The sequence below is a fragment of the Rhinoderma darwinii genome, chromosome 4, assembly GCF_050947455.1.
Source record: "Rhinoderma darwinii isolate aRhiDar2 chromosome 4, aRhiDar2.hap1, whole genome shotgun sequence".
Taxonomy (NCBI): Eukaryota; Metazoa; Chordata; class Amphibia; order Anura; family Rhinodermatidae; genus Rhinoderma; species Rhinoderma darwinii.
In genome coordinates this window covers 160830724-160850197 of record NC_134690.1, presented here as the reverse complement: position 1 = coordinate 160850197, position 19474 = coordinate 160830724, and the positions used below count along the sequence as shown (strand labels likewise).

At 41.9% G+C, this 19474-nt stretch overlaps 1 protein-coding gene across 2 annotated transcripts in view; it reads right to left on the bottom strand.

Annotated features, from left to right (window-relative positions):
- P3H2 (prolyl 3-hydroxylase 2) overlaps positions 1-12456 on the bottom strand; it is a 134148-nt gene extending 121692 nt beyond the window's left edge. Inside the window, exon 1 of one of the 2 annotated variants that reach the window (XM_075861789.1) lies at positions 11932-12456. In XM_075861789.1, coding sequence (XP_075717904.1) covers positions 11932-12339 — 408 coding nt within the window. In that variant the 5' untranslated portion in view covers positions 12340-12456. The remainder of the gene's footprint in view (positions 1-11931) is intronic. The other variant, XM_075861790.1, reaches the window with a different exon arrangement.
- Between the last annotated feature and the right edge of the window lie 7018 nt (positions 12457-19474).

The window sequence follows — 19474 nt, the reverse complement described above, 5'->3', positions numbered from 1 at the left end:
CGTGAACCTGTTGGGATAAGAAACAGCTCACTCTAATGAATATGTCAATTTTTTCTAACATTAACTGTATTGCTTGTTTTATTAAAATACAAAGTATTGTGAGTTGCAATTTTTTTTTGAGAAATAAATCTGATGTTTCATATTAAAGTGCAGGTTGATTAAATATATCATTAAAAAAATCCACGTTCTGGGGTGATGAAGTCCCATTCAACAGTGAAAGGGTGCAAGTAAAATTTCATCCAATCTGAGTCGCACACATTCTTGATGCACAAATATTCCCCCGATGCCTTTCAAACTATCTGATTATTTTGTATCAAAACTGACTTTGGACCTGATGGACGGAAGGATTTTTACCATATTCTGGTTGCTTTGCTTATTAGAAATGCTGACAAAAACACTCAATTTTAAATAAAGAGCTCATTATATTTATTACAGATTTAAAAAAAAAAAAGTTAAAAGCCACGGTTGACAGAAACGCTTGGGTGTCCTTTAATCTTCAAAGACAATGTTTGATTTTTGGAATCTGCATACTCCATATTCATCTTCAAAACAATTATTGGTTTTTGAAAAGGATCTGCCAGGCACAACTTCTGTGTATACGCCCATAGGTAATCAGTCTGCACCTGAGTCTATGTCTCTGAGACTGACTCCATCTTCCACCACTCAGGATGGCAGGCTTAGGAGTGGGAGAGCCTATCGCAGCCTGGCCAGACGGAGCTAGCTCCCGCCCCCTGTCTATTTATACCTGCCTTTCCTGTTCCTCCTTTGCTTGTGATTCTTCTCGTGTGGTTTCCTGGCCCAGCTACAGCTTCTATCTATTTGATCCTGCTCCATACTGACCCTGGCTTTCTGACTACTCTCCTGCTCTGCGTTTGGTACCTCGTGCACTCCTGGTTTAACTCGGCTCGTTCACCACTCTTGTTGCTCACGGTGTTGCCGTGGGCAACTGCCCCATTTCCCTTTGCTTTGTGTACCCTTGTCTGTTTGTCTCGTGCACTTACTGAGTGTAGGGACCGCCGCCCAGTTGTACCCCGTCGCCTAGGGTGGGTCGTTGCAAGTAGGCAGGGACAGAGTGGCGGGTAGATTAGGGCTCACTTGTCCGTTTTCCCTACCCCGTTCATTACAGTTTTACAATATTTTCTTTGAAACAAAATACGGAAATCCTATAATTTGCGGACTTTGGTCGCCGTTCTGCAGTCTATGTTACATTACACTATTTTGGACAAACGACTACATACATCGCATCAGCTGCGCCATGGTTCATACGGTAGAATAAATGCAGCATCGCAGTTTTATTGCTCATACGCTGTTTTTTGACCAATTCACTAGTAGCATAGACAGTAAAAAAACAATATTATACATGGATGAAGTGTTCCATATAAATATAGTTAGAGGTGGATGAGTCATGGGTTAGCTTCACAAGTACTACCGTAGGATGAAGCAAATAAGAATCTTTCCTATACTATAAAAACAATTTGGAATATGGAAAATGCTCTTCTTGATATTGTTATCGTCACATGCCAGTAAGGATAATCCCAGCAATGTGAATTTAACAAGAGATGTGGAATGGGCGAGTCTACAACATGTTCCAGCACTGGTACTGACTCCGCACTCAACACCAGCTGGATGCTGACAGGCCCAAATTATTGCCTTGGTGTATTGCCAGCTACATGAACAGGCACAGCCGTTAAGATTGAGGGGGGCAGTAAGTGAAAACGCCCGGAAACTCTCTGAAGTCTATGGTTCTTTGGCAGCTAAATTTAAACATATCATTTGTGTGGTTACCCAAGTAGTGTCCTGCACTATTCAACCTAGCCATTAAAATAGATACTCGACGGTGGCATGAAAATTCATAATGTAGACCCCTCTAAACATTTATAGCAATATGCCCAACTATGGTTTTTTTTAATGCCCTAACACCCCCAACACTGAATAGAAAAATATCATTGCTTATAGTACCCAAATTGTTTTATGAGGATTTAAAGGCCCTGTACATATCTCAGTAACTGCAAAGAAATATGCCAAAAGCATGTTACACAACATAGCAAAGTATAAAAGGATTAGTAGTAGGAAGGAAAAAGCATTTCTGCTTACTAAAAGTAGATTTTTTTTCTTTTTATCAGAAAAGTTCCCATTACATCAGTCTATATTTTAGTTGATATACCAGATGTTCCCTTGAGAAATAGTTGAAAAGTACCATGTAGGGGATTTGTCACCAGGAACTTAAAGACCCTTGTTTATGCCCAGCAGCCAGTACAGAGAATTCAGGCGACTGAACCCAGGCTGCACAGGATGTACTCGCAATAAACTCATTCCAAGGAACATAACTCCAACATAAAAATGCATCATCCTACAAACAAATAGGAAAAAAAGGTCATTAAAATGGAAAGATAGCAGCTGGGAAACCCTTTCCAAATGCACACCATGGGGGAGCTGAAAGAGAGAATGCTAAACTAAGCTACTATCCAATAACATGAACATATAGAAGTCTATAAAATGTATGGAAATTTGCATTTTGTACGCCACTAGATCTTATATTAGAGCATGCTAAATAAGACTGGGTTCACACGAGCATATTACATCCGTAATGGACGGAACGTATTTCAGCCGCAAGTCCCGGACCGAACACAGTGCAGGGAGCCGGGCTCCTACCATCATAGTTATGTACGATGCTAGGAGTCCCTGCCTCTCCGTGGAACTACTGTCCCGTACTGAAAACATGATTACAGTACGGGACAGTTGTCCTGCAGAGAGGCAGGGACTCCTAGCATCGTACATAACTATGATGCTAGGAGCCAGGCTCCCTGCAGTGTGTTCGGTCCAGGACTTCCGGCCGAAATACGTTCCGTCCTTTACGGACCGAACATGCTCGTGTGAACCCAGCCTAAGACTTATACAGCCAAACCTCTCCAAAAGTTCATTGCTTTGAGAAGGCCAACACTAAACTAGACCAGATTTTCATGACTGATTTCCAATACCTTTATATCCTATGTATATTGGCAATCTTCTTTGAGATGACCAGCCCTCTACAAGACCATTTTTCACTGCAATTTTGGGTGTTCCTCAAAGAGGCTTCATTGTATATATAACAATTATTTGATTTAATAAACATGCAATGAAGATATGTTCCCAACTTTCCCCCTCTGCCGCAAAAACAAATAATAACATTTCTATTTGTACCAAAAAGTACACTCCTAAGATCCTGGGAGGCAGTTGTTTGTGCTATGCATGGCCACTAAATAAATATTTGCCTGTTTATAAAAGCCATTGTGACACTTAGCGTGTGAAACACATGGCCTAAAAGTGACAAACATTTGGAGTACTTTTTCAGTGGGTGGTAGTTTTACCAGTACAAACGGTAAAGGAAATATTTGCAAGATACAAAAGACAAGAAAATAGATTTTTAAGGAAGATAATCAGCATAAAGAAACAAAAAAGGTGAGACATTTTTTTTAAGAGCAAAAGTTAATAATATATTGTTTGCTATTTAGAAGCCGTGTTAAAGGGTTCTCCGTGACTTTTATATCAATGGCCTATCTCTAGAATATCTTTTTCAATATCAGTATGGTGGGGTCCGACTCCCGACACCCCTGCCGATCAGCTGACACTTCTGTAGCAGGTATGTCTGGGATTGCAGAAGTGTATGGTGCTATGCCTGGTGAACTATGAAGAGGCAGCAGCGCTTGTCATCACGGCCCCATCAGTCAGCTGAATGGTGGTGGTGCCAGAAGTCGTCCCCCTACCAATCAGATGTTGATGACCTATCCTAAATATAGGAAATCGATATAAAAGTCCCGAAGAACCCCTATAAAAACCAAAACATTGGAAAAAACCTCAAAGATTTGTAAGGACCAGTATACCCAGAAGAGTGTCCTTTTGTCATAATGTATATCTGACAGGTTTACGCCAGGTTACGGTTTCTTCTCTGTAAAAAAAAGTGTAGGCCGCCATCCTATTATACACAGTAAAAAAACATTGACATCAGAATATCTAGATTTCAGACATTTAGTTGAATACATCTTTGCAAACAGTTACATAACATGTGTGGAAGGAAAACAACCATATATCTAAATCTTATGCCTGGAGTGCAAAGCGAAAAGGGCTTTTGGATTTTACTTGCTGCCCTTCTCGGTATCTGGCCAAGATGGAGAGAAATATTGGGTGAAGAATGGATCAGTAATGTACAGTATGAATAGGAGTCTTTTTGTAAGACTGTCAGTGAAAAGGGGTAACATCAGTTACAATTAGAGTGCGAACAAGCCAGTTTTTGGAGAACTTGTGTATACTGCACCAACAAGTGCAATAAGTTCTTACTATTTTGGTTCAGTGGGAAATAACAGAAAACAGGATCATGTTTGTCTCAGCAGCAAACACCCAAATGGACTTTAAAGATTTACACTAGATTTACACTGCTAACAGGTAACAACACCTGTAGCCATAGACAAGGAATGTGTTTAGATGCACAAACCAACCAAAAAAGTGAACTGAAAAAGAAACAACAACAACATAATAAATGCTATAGTAATGCTGGCAGACCTTTCATTTTTACCATTGTATTGGTAATAGTTATATGCTCATAGTATAAAGGCTGGAAATTAACGCATCTAAAATGAGAAGAGATAAAACTTAATGGCCCTGAAATTTGGCATGGAATAAATAACTTTCAGACCAAAATCTAGGTCCCCCAGATACATTCTGGTGACAAGGTTGACCTTTACACATTAGAAATCTGTTGGTTCCCCATAAAACTTGCACGCTCGAGTCGGCCAAGCGTGCATGTATATTTTAATAGGGAGAGGGAATGCACCTGGCAGCGGCTTGTCTCCGACAGCAACAAAGGATCGCCATGTTGAATTCCTTCTTTCCCCTGACCCTTCTTCTATCAAGGGACACATGGGAGGCTGCCATACACATCAGAACATCAGATAGTCAACTGATCCCTCCGAAACCGGGTTCCGCTGACTTTGAACTAATGTGTATGGCCAGCTGTGTTACCACCATTGTGTGGCTATTTTGTTAACTATCATGCAATCAGCGTAATTAAAGTGTTAATAATACATAATGCAGTTATAATTAAGAAAAATTTAGGGTATGTATTGCATTATATTACAAGAGTATTCAGAATAGCCTTATTTAAAGCTTGCGGTGAGAGGCTTAAGCTTCCCATACACTGGAGATTTTAGATCGATTTAGACCATTTTCACCGTCTGAACCTTTTTTGGGACATGAACACGTTTGACAGATGCCAACCGAAGGCAGATATCTGCTGCGACGTATTTTTCCGGTCATTGTCGGCTATAGTCTTGTAAAGTGGTTCATGTCAAATGACAGATCTGCATCCCAACAATAGAAGCCCAGACCAGGCCACAGATCAAGGCAGAGATCGATCGGCAATTCTCTTATAATAATAATCTTTATATATATATATATATATATATATAGCGCCAACATATTCCGCAGCACTTTACAATTCAGAGGGAACATGAACAGACAAAATCAAACATTACATAGTGACAAACTATTTAACAATTCAAACAAGAGAATATATAGCGTTGCGGTCAAGAATGACAACTTTCGCAGACCAACGGTGAATGAGAAGTAGTTGAGAAAACAGCCGTCTGAACCCACTGATGTATGGCCAGTTTTAATGAGCAAAAATACAGCACAGTTTGCAGCAAGGTCTTAAAATAATAAGAACTGTCTCACTTTTCTATTTAAAAATCACTTGAATTCCGTCTTCTCTGAAAATGATCCTAGTGGTTTTTAAAGCTGGTCTTTAAAAGAGGAAGTTGCAGCTTATAATTAAGGAGCAGATGTCCTATGAACTACCACCCACACTATGGCCAGACTTAGGGGACACTGCGGCTCTAGAGGGACATAGACAACGAGAGTCATTTGTAGAACAATATAAATGCTAGCTTCAATGGTGGCGCACTACTGTCTAAATTGCACATCTGGCATCTTAATGCATCCGACTCTATGAAAACCCCTTTATAATAAGGTTAAAATGAGCTATACAGAGCCCTGTACTGAATATGCAGAATTATGAAGCAGAGAGCGCTATGGAGGCTTTACATGCCGCAAGGGATCCAGGAAGAATGGCGATTCTGGCCCAAGGAAGGGAGACAGAACATTATTGAACTATGGGGCAGACTTCTGGAATTAAGTTCTGCTGGTGTGAAATTTTATTTGAAAAGGCAAATTCACTTTAGTATTTTCAGTTTTCAAACTAATTACCAAGCCTGCCATAGCCAATGTGTTTCTGTTGTCAAGTAGGAGAATAAAGATGTGGAAAGTTCCGAAAGGTCATAGAAATGTGTAAATGATGCCCTTTTATTTGGGAAATGGCACATCTACATAACTAAACAATAGCTGGCACCAGCATCAATCCATTTGTACATCTACTATACAAGGACAAGTTTTATGAAGGGACAGATACTTATGTATAAATATTTCAATCTGATGTCACAACCTAAATATTATATAGAGAGGAGTGGTGCTACATAGACACTACCGTAATTATTCCTTTTCCAGGCGCACTGCAAAACACCCCCATGTCTTTAGTGCCGCTCATTAATGCAGCGCCGGCCGCATCACGCAGATGTTTGTAGGCTTAATGAAGCGGTTTTTTCAGGCGTAATTTGAGGCGTAAAACGCCCGAATTTTAGTGCCGCTCATTAATGCAGCGCCGGCCGCATCACGCAGATGTTTGTAGGCTTAATGAAGCGGTTTTTTCAGGCGTAATTTGAGGCGTAAAACGCCCGAATTACGTCTGAAAACACTGTGTGTGAACATACCCCCTACCAGGGATTGACACCCTGATTTAATAGTACTGGAAAATGGAGAATGGAAAATTTGCCAAGTTATGCAGTGATGTTAGAATGGGTGATAGAGGAAAGCTGGGTGACAACCCCTCTGAGAGCTGTTACAGCGGCTTTACCTATCTATCTCAAGTGACAGTCACACGAGCGTGTCCGGTTTACGTGCGTAAAAACGGAGCATATTCCTTGCATTTCATGCCCGTGTGCCATCAGTGTGCGTTGCATATGGCATCAGTGTGCGTTTTGTGTGCCATCAGCGTGCTTTGCGTGTGCCATCAGTGTGCGTTGCATATGGCATCAGTGTGCGTTTTGTATGTCATCAGCGTGCTTTGCATGTGCCATCAGTGTGCGTTGCATATGGCATCAGTGTGCGTTTTGTATGTCATCAGCGTGCTTTGCGTGTGGCTTGCGTTTTTCACTTCCATGGAAGCATTTTTTTTACATTTTCATTTCTCTGCATATTTTTACAACTGACGCATGAAACACAGACAGCACACGAATGTCTGTGTTTTTCACGCACCCATATACGCACCAATATAGGACATGCAGTGACATTTCACGCAACGGAAACTCGCTGCGTGAAAACTCACGCATGTTTAAATAGCCCCATTAAAATAAATGGGTCCGTGTGCTGTCAGTTATTTCAACGGACAGCACGCGGATGAGGATTACGCTCGTCTGAATGAGCCCTTAGAAAGAGATATATAAAACAACTGAAATTGGAATTTTATGTTGTTTTATTATGTTTGCTTTTTTTATGACACACACTGTGATCTCTAGACACAGAATCTGAGAGTTTGTACAAATAACACTCAGAAAAAAGCTACAAATGCTGATAATTTCCTCCCTAGTTGATGGCATTTTTTGGATTCCGTCAGTGACATTTACACAGCTAACCCGGCATACTCATCTTAAAGCGATTAAACAATCCTCGTTAACAATACGAGATACTTTCATGTCGTAGTGACCAGCCTTTTAGCATGCAGGGTATGTTTATTTGAGTAATAAATCTGTTTTCGTGGAACAAATATAAAGTGCAGTTAGTTACCGGGTAACACAGCGCAGCCTTTCAGCGCCGATACTAATAAAGTAAATCAGGATAAGTAATGTAGACAGGAAAATTGTCTGTGGTCATCATCCAAGTCGTTTTTTCTAAGATCAAATACTTCATTATCTGAACAAAGAATTAGACATGACAGATGTTAATCTATCCAACTCTAGCAGCAGATCATTCTAGAACTGGCATAAAAGTTGTACCTACTGGACACACACTTAGGCCGCTCATAGAGGGGGGTCAAACTTAAGTTGCCATTTATTAAAGTTACTGTAGAATCTAACGCTGGGTTCCCATGGGTCGGATATGCTGCGTAAAAACTGCATAGCGTATCCGACCTGAAGCCCACAGCACCTTCTGTCCGAAAAACCACACCACATTGTGGTGCAGTTTTCCGAATGGAATTTCCGCTGCGGAATACAGCGCTAGGGTGAAAATAAAATGACCATACTTAACCCCTCCCTCTTTTCTGAGCGTAGTCCGGCCTCCTACGATGACGCTGCAGGCCATGTGGCTCTGCAGTCTGGGATTGGCTGCAGTGGTCACGTGGAATGAAACGTCAACCCAAGAGGCCGGACTGCAGGAAGGAGAGCATTCTGGGTAAGAATGTTTTTTTTTTTTCCTGAGTTACGATTTTTGCGGCGGAATCGCTGCCAATCAGCCGCAAAAGCCACACCGCTTGGCTTTCTTTCGCGGGTTTTGCATCCTCATTGAATTCAATGGGGAAAACTCGCAACAGAAAGTCAACGAAAACGAAGCATAAATTGACATGCTGCGGATTTAAATTCCGCACCGCAGGTCAATTTATTAATGTTTACGCTGCAGTTTTTTTCCGCAGTATGGGCATGAGATTTTCTAAATCTCATCCACTTTGCTGCTACTGTAAATGCTGTGGAATTTCCGCACAGAATTCCGTAACGTTTACACTACGTGGGAACCCAGCCTAAGACAATTGTGTATCTGCTGCCATATAGTAAGGGCTCCGGGACGGGCACCATGCGGACCCCCTCCGGCCCAGTTGTGGTTGCACCTCCTGTGACTGTGATTGTTAGGCCGCTGCTTAAAAAATATGAATTATCGAGCAAAAATGACTAACATCCCTTTGATCCGTAAACTACTAAAGAATTTTCATGTGTTTAAGCTGAACTATAAATCTGATTAAAAAGACAATCTCATCATTACTACTAACCTGAAGGGTATTCATCAATAGGACAAACTGGAATTGAGGGCATCCCGATGCTCGATTAGAGAGTACCTGGCGAATGCTTCTGTACTCATTAACTGCCCCTCTTCTCCAAGGATGTGCTCATAAGGGTCCATATATGAGCAGGGCACACCTCTGAGCCCCTTCCGTGCATCAGACGTCTTCTACCACACATCATGGGGCCATTTATGGGTACAGATGCATTCACTAGGTCCTCTCTATTGAAGTACCATAGGTATAAGGCAGTTACACTTTAAAATAAAGTGCATCTATAAGATGCTCATAAAGTTAGGGTATGTGCACACGCTAACTGCATTTACGTCAGAAATTACGGAGCTGTTTTCAGAAGAAACCAGCTCCGTATTTTCAGACGTAATGGCTCGTACTCGCATTTTGGGAGGCGTCCTTGATGGCCGTAATTGTGAGCTGTTCTTCATTGGAATCAACGAAAAACGGCTCAAATTACGTCCAAGGAAGTGCCCTGCACTTCTTTGCCGAGGCAGTCATTTTACGCGTCATCGTTTGACAGCTGTCAAACGACGACGCGTAAATTACAGGTCGTCGGCACAGTACGTGGGCAAACCCATTCAAATGAATGGGCAGATGTTTGCCGACGTATTGTAGCCCTATTTTCAGCCGTAAATCGAGGCATAATACGCCTCGTTTACGCCTAAAAATAGGTAGTGCGAACCCAGCCTAAGGGTTACACACAGTGACTTTGAATGCTACTTCAATTATTCCCTATGGGGAAAAGTATCACAAGCGACCTTGGGGCTATCAGAAAAAGGGCTCATTTACACGAACGTGTTTCACGTCACGTGCGTCGCACGGACCTATGTAAGTCAATGGGGCCATTCAGACAGTCCGTGTTTTTCACGCAGAGTGTGTCCGCTGCATGTCCCATACTTGAGCGTTTTTTGCGTATCACGCACCCATTGAAGTCAATGGGTGCGTGAAAATCACGGAAAGCACACGGACGCACATCCGTGTGCTGTGCGTGATTCGAGCAACAGTTGTTAAAGAAATGAACAGAAAATGAAAACCACCTCCTTCATTTCATTTTGCATAGGACAAAACCACGTGACATAAGGATGTCATTCGCGCAAAAATAACGCAGACACGCACCAAACACCGATGACACACGGAACTGCAACGCGCGCAAAACGCTGGGTTTTTTACGCATGCAAAACGCACACGTTCGTGTAAATAAGGCCAAAGACTGAGCTGCTTGCATCAAGAGCGCCATCGCCACTACTGACACTATGGTGACACTATCGGGCAGAGCTCTCCTCCCACAGCGCCTCTCTTATATTCTTTGCAGAAAAGGTAGACACTAGCCTGCTGGTTTAACCCTTTATGCCAGAGGTCATCTGGTGACACATACCATTTAATTACAATGACATAATCAGAATGTTCCTCTCTTTTTCTCGTTTGACTTATTCGGCTATCTACAATGGAAAATGATGTGGACAAAGAAAAATACCTGTGTCAAAAGAGTCAATAAAGTGTAACTTCAATAATAAATTATTAATAATAATAATAATAATAATAATAAAATGCGGCAGAACTTATTATGATATATATATATATATATATATATATATATATATATATATAGTAATATATTGTCTGCATAATTTTCAAGATAGGGCAGCATGAATGTGCAATGTCGTCCTGCTCACTGATTATAATATTTCGATTTTATACCTATTTTTTCAGAAACGTAGCAAAGAATGGCAGCGTTACAGCAGAGTCTGGGATCCTAGAGGATTCCACGCTCTGTCAGACTTTGTGAGCTTTTTGCTCTTCCAGCACCATGGACATTGTACACACTTTGGTGCTCTATTTCTAAAATGTTGCCGATGTTTATAAATGATATTATATTACAGATCGTCTAACGCATTGGTGCTCAAAACTATACCATTCTGGGACACGTACAGCGCCAATTCGAGAGGGAAGTCTGGTGATGTCGAGGTCACAGCGGCAACTGGACCCCCCTACCCAATGCCACATTAATGAGCAGCAGTTCTATAGGCTTTGATTCCATGGCGCTAGAGCAATTTTTATATCGTATTTACATCCTTTGCAGTGATCTCATCAAATTTGGCGGCACAATTTATCACTGGATAGAAGGTGGAAGATGCCACGTGTGAATTCAATATTTTTCCCCCCTGGAACCTGTGGAAAATCTGCAGTGAGTCTGTAGCAAAACTTGCATGTGTTACATATGGATTTTGTTGCGGATCTGACATCTTTTTTTTTTTAATGGTGAAAGTACGAACGTAACGGCGTGATACCTTAAATATATAACTTGTTGCATACTATACCCCTTCTAGCTTGAAAAACTGTCAACGATGTCAATATTTGGAGGAGGAAATGTCATGATTAAGAAGATTTACGATTGAAATTACGCCATGTTTTGTTTTTCGTACTCAACACCATATCTATAAAAGCCCCCTGACCCTTTTACGAGAACAATGGCACCCCCTGTTGGTAATAGGGGTGCGTCTCCAGAGTGAAACTGATTTATACAAGTTTTCTATCTAGAAGCCTTGATGAACAGTGGCAGATACAACCTGGCATCCCTCAAGAGCTGTGAAAAAGTCTCAAAAGGAGTAGCCATTGTTAGAGGACACTGCATACTACAACTGGAGCAATAATACGAAATAATAATGAAATAAGATAGAGGAAAAGATTAAAAAATAAATTAAAAAATATATATATTTTAAAAAAAAGTACCATTAATGTGAGACATGTGTTATATATGATTGTCCATGTATTATACTTAAATACTAACATTATTACCTATGTCTCATTTGACCCTGATATCATCGCAGATCCTATAGTCTTACCTTAAAGTACGCCCTCTGCAGGAAGTTGTAGGGAATTCTCCTGTAGAACTCGCTCTTGATGTCCTCGCTGACTTTGTGCCTGGACAGTGCCCCCAGGCTGCCCTCCTCACACTGCTGTACACAGGCAGCCCGATGGAGAATAGAATTGGCAAAGCTCAGATCCCAGTTATTGGGCGTCAGTTGTAAGGGGAACCTCTGCTGGCAGCCCAGCCCGCAGTTTATCTTAGTCTGCCGGAGCTGAGAAAAGCTGCTGAGGGCCATCTCCATATAATAAACCACCTTTAGGAAGTCATTTCTATAATAAGCCTCTATTCCATTATCATAAAGCAGGTCATAGGGTTCCAGACTGAAGACGGAGGAGTGCAGGAAAGACAGGAGGAAGGGGACATACAGCTCCCTGCAATGCATGTCTGCTCGGCTCCCTCTCACTCGGGGTCTGGAGCCCTTTAAGAAGGGGTCTGTGCTTCTGCTGTGAGTACCATGTGCAGCGCTGACTGACTCACACACAGGCAGCCGGCACACTTAAAGCGACACGCACTCTTTTAGGAGGAGTCCAGAGCAGCAGCAGCCGCGGCCTCACTAGGGGAACAGCCAGCACCTCTCCCACAGGCACAGGCGTCTGAACAGTTGCCAGCCCAGGAATGCGGGGAGAGCCATGCTATTTCTGTGTCTGTGGCCATGTATTCCTTCTCTGATAATCTCCCAGTTCTTCTATCCCTCATATAACTGTGTGTAAGGATGATATACCCCATAAAGATACATTATTATGCCCAAGTGTCGGAATGATTGAAGTCGTTCTATGTTATTATAGGTGTTCTGTACTATTCAACAGTCTGAAAAATACTGTCAGCGTAACACCAGACCCGACAATTACCTTATACATTCACAATTATTTCGTAAGGAGATAAATAATAATAAAAAAAAGACAAAAACACAGCGAGCTCTCAGTGTTCGGACGGTAGCAACCCAGGGCTGTAACTATCGGGGGTGCAGACGTTGCGGTCGCACTGTGGCCCTGAAGCTTGAGGGGGCCCAAAAGTTTTCTCTACCCCATATGAGGGAACCAGTATTAAAAATGATGTGTGATAGGCTTTATTCACATGAACGTGTGTCATTTGGGATCTAAGAGTGCGCTCACACGTGGCGTATTTGCATTGTATTTCCACAGTGTAAAGAAATGCTGCGAAAAACGACTATGTTTGGCTATGAGAAAAGTATTCTGCAACTCGAAGTCTACGCTGGGGTAATACAATGCAAGTATGCCACGTGGGAGCGCACCCTAACAGGGTGTCCAAAACAGAACCATTCTGAACACCAGTGCAGGCCACTTAGGCCCCATGCTCACGACCGCAGTTTTTATGCGTATTTATGGGTCCGTAAATTGCGGATTCATTCATTTCTATTGGTCATGGACACCTTTCAGTATATTTACCGATGTATGTCCGTGTTGTAGAAATGATCCGCAAAATATAGATCATGTCATATTATTGTCCGCAATGGCAGACTCAGACTCGCCCATAGAAGTCTATTGGCACTTCCGCAATTGCGGTCGACTGCAAAGGTGAAAACAGCGGACAAAGTTCTGTAAGTTTCCACCCCACCTTAAATGTATTACTGAAAAATGCAGTGGACAGTCCGCAATCCAATGAGGGTGTGGATGGTAATTCTTATCCTTGTAGTTCCACCGAGCTCCTTATCGTCTCTCTCCACATTCAAAGAACTCCTGGTAGGAAAAGGATCTTATGTCTCTAATAGATGGAAAAAGGAAGACACATAGTGCAACACCCTCTGAAAAAAGATTGCTCCACGCCAAGTTTAATCCATACTCACAGAAGTAACAAGACGGCGCGCCAAACACTCTCGCCCGACCCTGGATTTCGCCCTTCCGGAAGGGCGAAACCCAGGGTCGGGCGAGAGTGTTTGGCGTGCCGCCTAGAAATTTTAAAGATTTTTACCTATTGTTGTGGAAATCCATCGCTCAAAATATATTAGACTGAAATTTATACGAGTCCAAACAGACTCTCAAGGCCAGACCCCATTAGTCAGTATCCTAATTAGGATATTTCACTGATATATATCGAGAGAGGAGAAGAAAACACACAGACACGCTGATATGTTCAAAAATACTCCTCTGAAGGATTTATTACCAAACTCAAACTGTTAAACTGAAATTCAGAAGGGGTGTAGGCTTGAGGTAAACCAATCAGAGACAATGTAACAATATTTGTTATTCAGTAAAAAGCATACAATAAAATACATCCCAGATACATCATTATAATTCTTCACACATCAGGTTTTGCAGGCCTTATCTCTTTTGGACAGAATATTCTCATGGAGATGGGGGAGACCTTCCCTCACGCATACTTGCCACCCTCCCATCTCCCTCCCTGTCCATTCCTTACCAACTTCGTATGGGAGCCAAGGTCAAAGATAAAACATACGAAATCAACATTACTTGTATTAAAGGAACAATGACTTTTCTATTCACTACAATAAAACCAAGATGGGAACTCCAGACAAGATGGCCGCTGCACGAAACTAAATCATTTACACATTATCATCACTTTCACATAATACATATCTTAGTAATTCGGCATCCTGCTTGATAATTCACAATGTAATTTCACAGAGAATATAAGCAAATAAATCATCCTTCACATTACCTTGATGCTTTTATTTCTTGTTACTTCTGTGAGTATGGATTAAAGAAGCTCTGTCACCACATTATAAGTGTCCTATCTCCTACATAAGGAGATGGGCGCTATAATGTAGGTGACAGTAATGCTTTTTATTTAATAAAACAATCTATTTTCAAGACTTTATTAGCGATTTTAGATTTATGCTAATGAGTTGCTTAATGCCCAACTGGGCGTATTTTTACTTTGTGGTAGTTACAGCAGAGGAAGCGAGATTACGCGGTAAATGACAGGTTACATCGACATTACGCTTTGCTCTGCTATAACTACCACAAAAACAGTAACGAAGTGCACAGATTGTGAATAGACATCCCGTGGAATGTCTATTCACTGTCCAAACACTTCAGTATTGTTAATGTGTTAGTATAAGACAGCACATAAGGATCTAGCAGGATCCCTATGTGCTGAGTAAATGAATGGAGAGGAGTGCATGACGCTGATTGGTCAGCGTCATACACTCCCCTGTACAACGCCCACTTGGTCTAAAGTAAAAATACGCCCACTTGGGCATTAAGCAACTCATTAGCATAAATCTAAAATCGCTAATAAAGTGGTGAAAACAGATCGTTTTAGTAAATAAAAAGCACTACCGTCACCTACATTATAGCGCCCATCTCCTTATGTAGGTGACAGAGCCTCTTTAAACTTGGCGTGGAGCAATCTTTTTCAGAGGGTGTTGCACTATGTGTCTTCCTTTTTCCATCTATTAGAGACATAAGATCCTTTTCCTACCAGGAGTTCTTTGAATGTGGAGGGAGACGATAAGGAGCTTGGTGGAACTACAAGGATAAGAATTACCATCCACACCCTCATTGGATTGCGGATTGTCCACTGCATTTTTCTGGGAGAGAGTCCATACTGAATGATATTGGACTGTTACCAGTGCCGTCTGAGCGGTAAACTTCACTGTACTTTATATATGTTGTTTAGGGTATTTGTTGGATCATACCCAATTTAGTTTTGCCTGCTCCGGTCTGAGAGAGATTTTGTGGGTATTTGAGCCAAGAGAAACCACCATTATATTTATAATTTTTTTTTAATTGTATGTTATTTTTCTACAGGCAACGATGCTAAGAGTCACTGGAACACATGTAGAGAACAGTATCGAAGGGCCGCAGCGGGGATGATCGGCTTAAAAAGAAGCCATATACTAGTCCTTCTCTATGAATTAGAATATCATCAAAAAGGTAATTTATTTCAGTAATTCAATGCAAAAAGTGAAACTCATGTATTATATAGATTCATTACACACAGAGTGATCTATTTCCAGCATTGTTTTCTTTTAATGTTGATGATTATGGTAACTGTTAATGAAAGCCCAAAATTTAGTGTCTCAGAAAATTAGAATATTATATAAGCCCAATTTAAAAAATTAATTTTAACCCCTTCCCGCCTAAGCCATTTTTCAGATTTTCATTTTCGTTTTTTCCTCCTCACGTTCCAAAAGCCATTCCTTTTTTATTTTTCCATCAATATAGTCTTATGAGGGCTTGATTTTTGCGGGACGAGTTGTAGTTTTTCGTAGCACCATTTATTTTGCCATATAATGTACTAGGAAGCGGGAAAACAATTATTTGTGGGGTAGAAAATGAAAAAAACGGATTCCTCCATTGTTTTTTGCGCTTCGTTTTTACGGAATTCACTGTGCAATTAAAACAACATGTTAACTTTAGTCTGTGGGTCAATACGATTACGGCGATAACAAATTTATATAGTTTTTTCTATATTTTACCACTTTCAAAAGTAAAAACCTAAGTGTAAAAAATAAAATGTATTTTGTGTCACCAAATTCTGAGAACCATAACTTTTTTATTTTTCCATCGATTAAGTGGTATGAGGGCTTATTTTTTGTGGGATAAGCTGTAGTTTTTAATTATACCATTTTGGGGTACATGCCACGTTTTGATCACTTTTTATTTCATTTTTAATGGGAGATGAGGTGACCAAAAAAGAATGATTCTGGCGTTAACATATTTTTTTTTACGCCGTACACCGTGCGGGTTAAATAATGATATATTGTAATAGTTCAGACTTTTACGGTTGCAGCGATACCAATTATGTTTATTTATTATTTTTTTACTATGCTCTAGGGGTAAAATGGGAAAAGGGGGGTTTTTGAACTTTTAATATATATTTTTTTTTTTACATAAAAAAACAACTTTATTTTACTAATTTTTACTTTTTTTTATTAGTCCCCCTAGTGGACTTTAACCAGCGATCGTTAGATCGCTTGCACTATATACTGCAATACTAATGCATTGCAGTATATCGTGATTCTGACAGGCAACTATTAAGCCCTGCCGGAGGCAGAGCTTAATAGGAGCACAAGGATGGCGGACCTGGGGGCGTTCATTAGGCCCTCAGACAGCCATAGCAACTATCGCCCCCTGCGATTGCATTGCAGGGGGCGCGATGAGCTTGTTAGAGGGGGTCGTCCTCCTCTTTCTAACTATTTAAACGCCACGGACGCTATTGACCGCGGCATTTAACGAATTAAACGAGCAGGATCGTGCTCGAGCGTGATCTCGCTCGTTACTCTGTAGAGTCGGCTGTAACATACAGCTGACACCCGCATCGTATGGAGTGGGTTCACTCCGTGAGCCCGTTCCATACTTCCCCTACCCGACTTTGGCGTATGGATACGTCAAATGTCGGGAAGAGGTTAATACCGAAATGTTGGTCTACTGATAACTATGTACAGTATATGCACTCAATACTTGGTCGGGGCTCCTTTTGCATGAATTACTGCATGAATACGGCGTGGCATGGTGGCGATCAGCCTGTGGCACTGCTGCGGTGTTATGGAAGCCCAGGTTGCTTTGATAGCAGCCTTCAGCTTGTCTGCATTGTTGGGTCTGGTGTCTCTCATCTTCCCCTTGACAATACCCCATAGATTCTCTATGGGGTTTAGATCATGGAGTTTGCTGGCCAATCAAGCAAAGTGATACTGTAGCTATTAAACCAGGTATTGGTACTTTTGGCAGTGTGGGCAAGTGCCACGTCCTGCTGGAAAATGAAATCCAGCATCTCCATAAAGTTTGTCAGCAGAGGGAAGCATGAAGTACTCGAAAATTTCCTAGTAGCCGGCTGCGTTGACTCTGGACTTGATATAACACAGTGGACCAACACTAGCAGATGACATGGCTCCGCAAACCATCACTGACTGTGGAAACTTCACACTGGACCGCAAGCAACTTGGATTGAGCCTCTCCACTCTTCTTCCAGACTCTGGGACCTTGATTTCCAAATGAAATGCAAAATTTACTTTGATCTGAAAACAGGACTTTGGACCACTGAGCAACTGTGTTGCGGAGCCATGTCATCTGCTGGTGTTGGTCCACTGTGTTATATCAAGTCCGGAGTCAACCCAGCCATCTACCAAGAAATTTTCACGCACTTCATGTTTCCCTCTGCTGACAAGCTTTATGGAGATGCTGATTTCATTTTCCAGAAGGACTTGGCACCTGCCCACACTGTCAAAAGTACCAATACCTGGTTTAATAACCACAGTATCACTGTGCTTGATTGGCCAGAAAACTCACCTGACCTACACCCCATAGAGAATCTATGGGGTATTGTCAAGAGGAAGATGAGACACCAGACCTAACAATGGGGATGTTAAAGTCACCCCTGATGAGAGTTGATGTTTAAGATGATAGGAATTGTGGAAGCCTATCATAGGATTCAATGCTATCTGTGTCCTAAGGCATGGCTGCTACAGTGGTAGTTACGCCACTGAGCAGAGAAGGAGTGCCCGGGTTGAAAGGCAGCTAGAGAGTCGCCGGGCCCGTGCTCTTCACAAACAAAAGCAGGGAAAGAGATCCAGCGCCGCCGTCCACTTGCTGAAGTGATGTACCCTGTGCGATGGCACAGGTTGCACACCCCAAAGGCCGGCCCACATACCCATACATTACCCATGAATTGCTGCATCAATGCGACGTGGCATGGAGGCGATCAGCCTGTGGAACTGCTGAGGTGTTATGGAAGCCCAGGTTGCTTTGATAGTATTCAATAGTATCTGCGTCCTTAGGACGGCCATGGACGCGTCCCCCGTCTTATGCCCCCTTTTCTTGGGGCCAGAGCAAGAGAGGAAATACTTAATGAGGGCAGGGGCATTGAGGTTCTCTTCTGGCTCCCAGGACCTCTCCTCTGGACCAAACCCCTTCCAATTCTCTAAATAAAAAGTTCTTCCTCCTACTTTTTTGAAGTCCAGGATCTCCTTATCATCAAATACATCGGAAGAACCGCTAGAAGCAACTGCAGAGCTAGGTGTTTTTATGTAAAGGTTGAGGATCACAGTCTTCAGGAGGGACATATGAAATGAGTGGGGGATCCTGAGGGTGGGAGGCAGCCGAAGCTTGTAGGAAACAGGGTTGATTTGTTGTGGGATCTCACACGGTCCGAGGAACAGGGAGAAAACTTGTACGAAGGTACCTTTAGATGACTATTCCTTGAAGACAGCCAGAATTTGGTACCCAGATACTGAGGCGGCTCTCTTCTTCTAGTATCCACCTTTCGCTTCATGCAGTCAACCGGCAGCAGAATAGAGGACCGGGTTTGCTGCCAGATCTTTAGAAAGTCCCTGAATGCAGAGTCAGCTGCGGGCACCTGGGACGTAGCTGAAACAGGAAGAATAATTTTTGGATGTTGGCCATAAACAATGAAGAACGGTGTAGAAGCAGTGTACTCACTTGTGTGGTTGTTGTATGAGAACTCGACCCAAGGAAGAAGCTGTACCCAGTCATCATGCTGCATGGAGATGAAGTGTCGTAGATAATTCTCCATGATTTGGTTAATCCTCTTGACTTGACCATTGGACTGCGGATGGTAGGCTGAGAAAAGTCCAA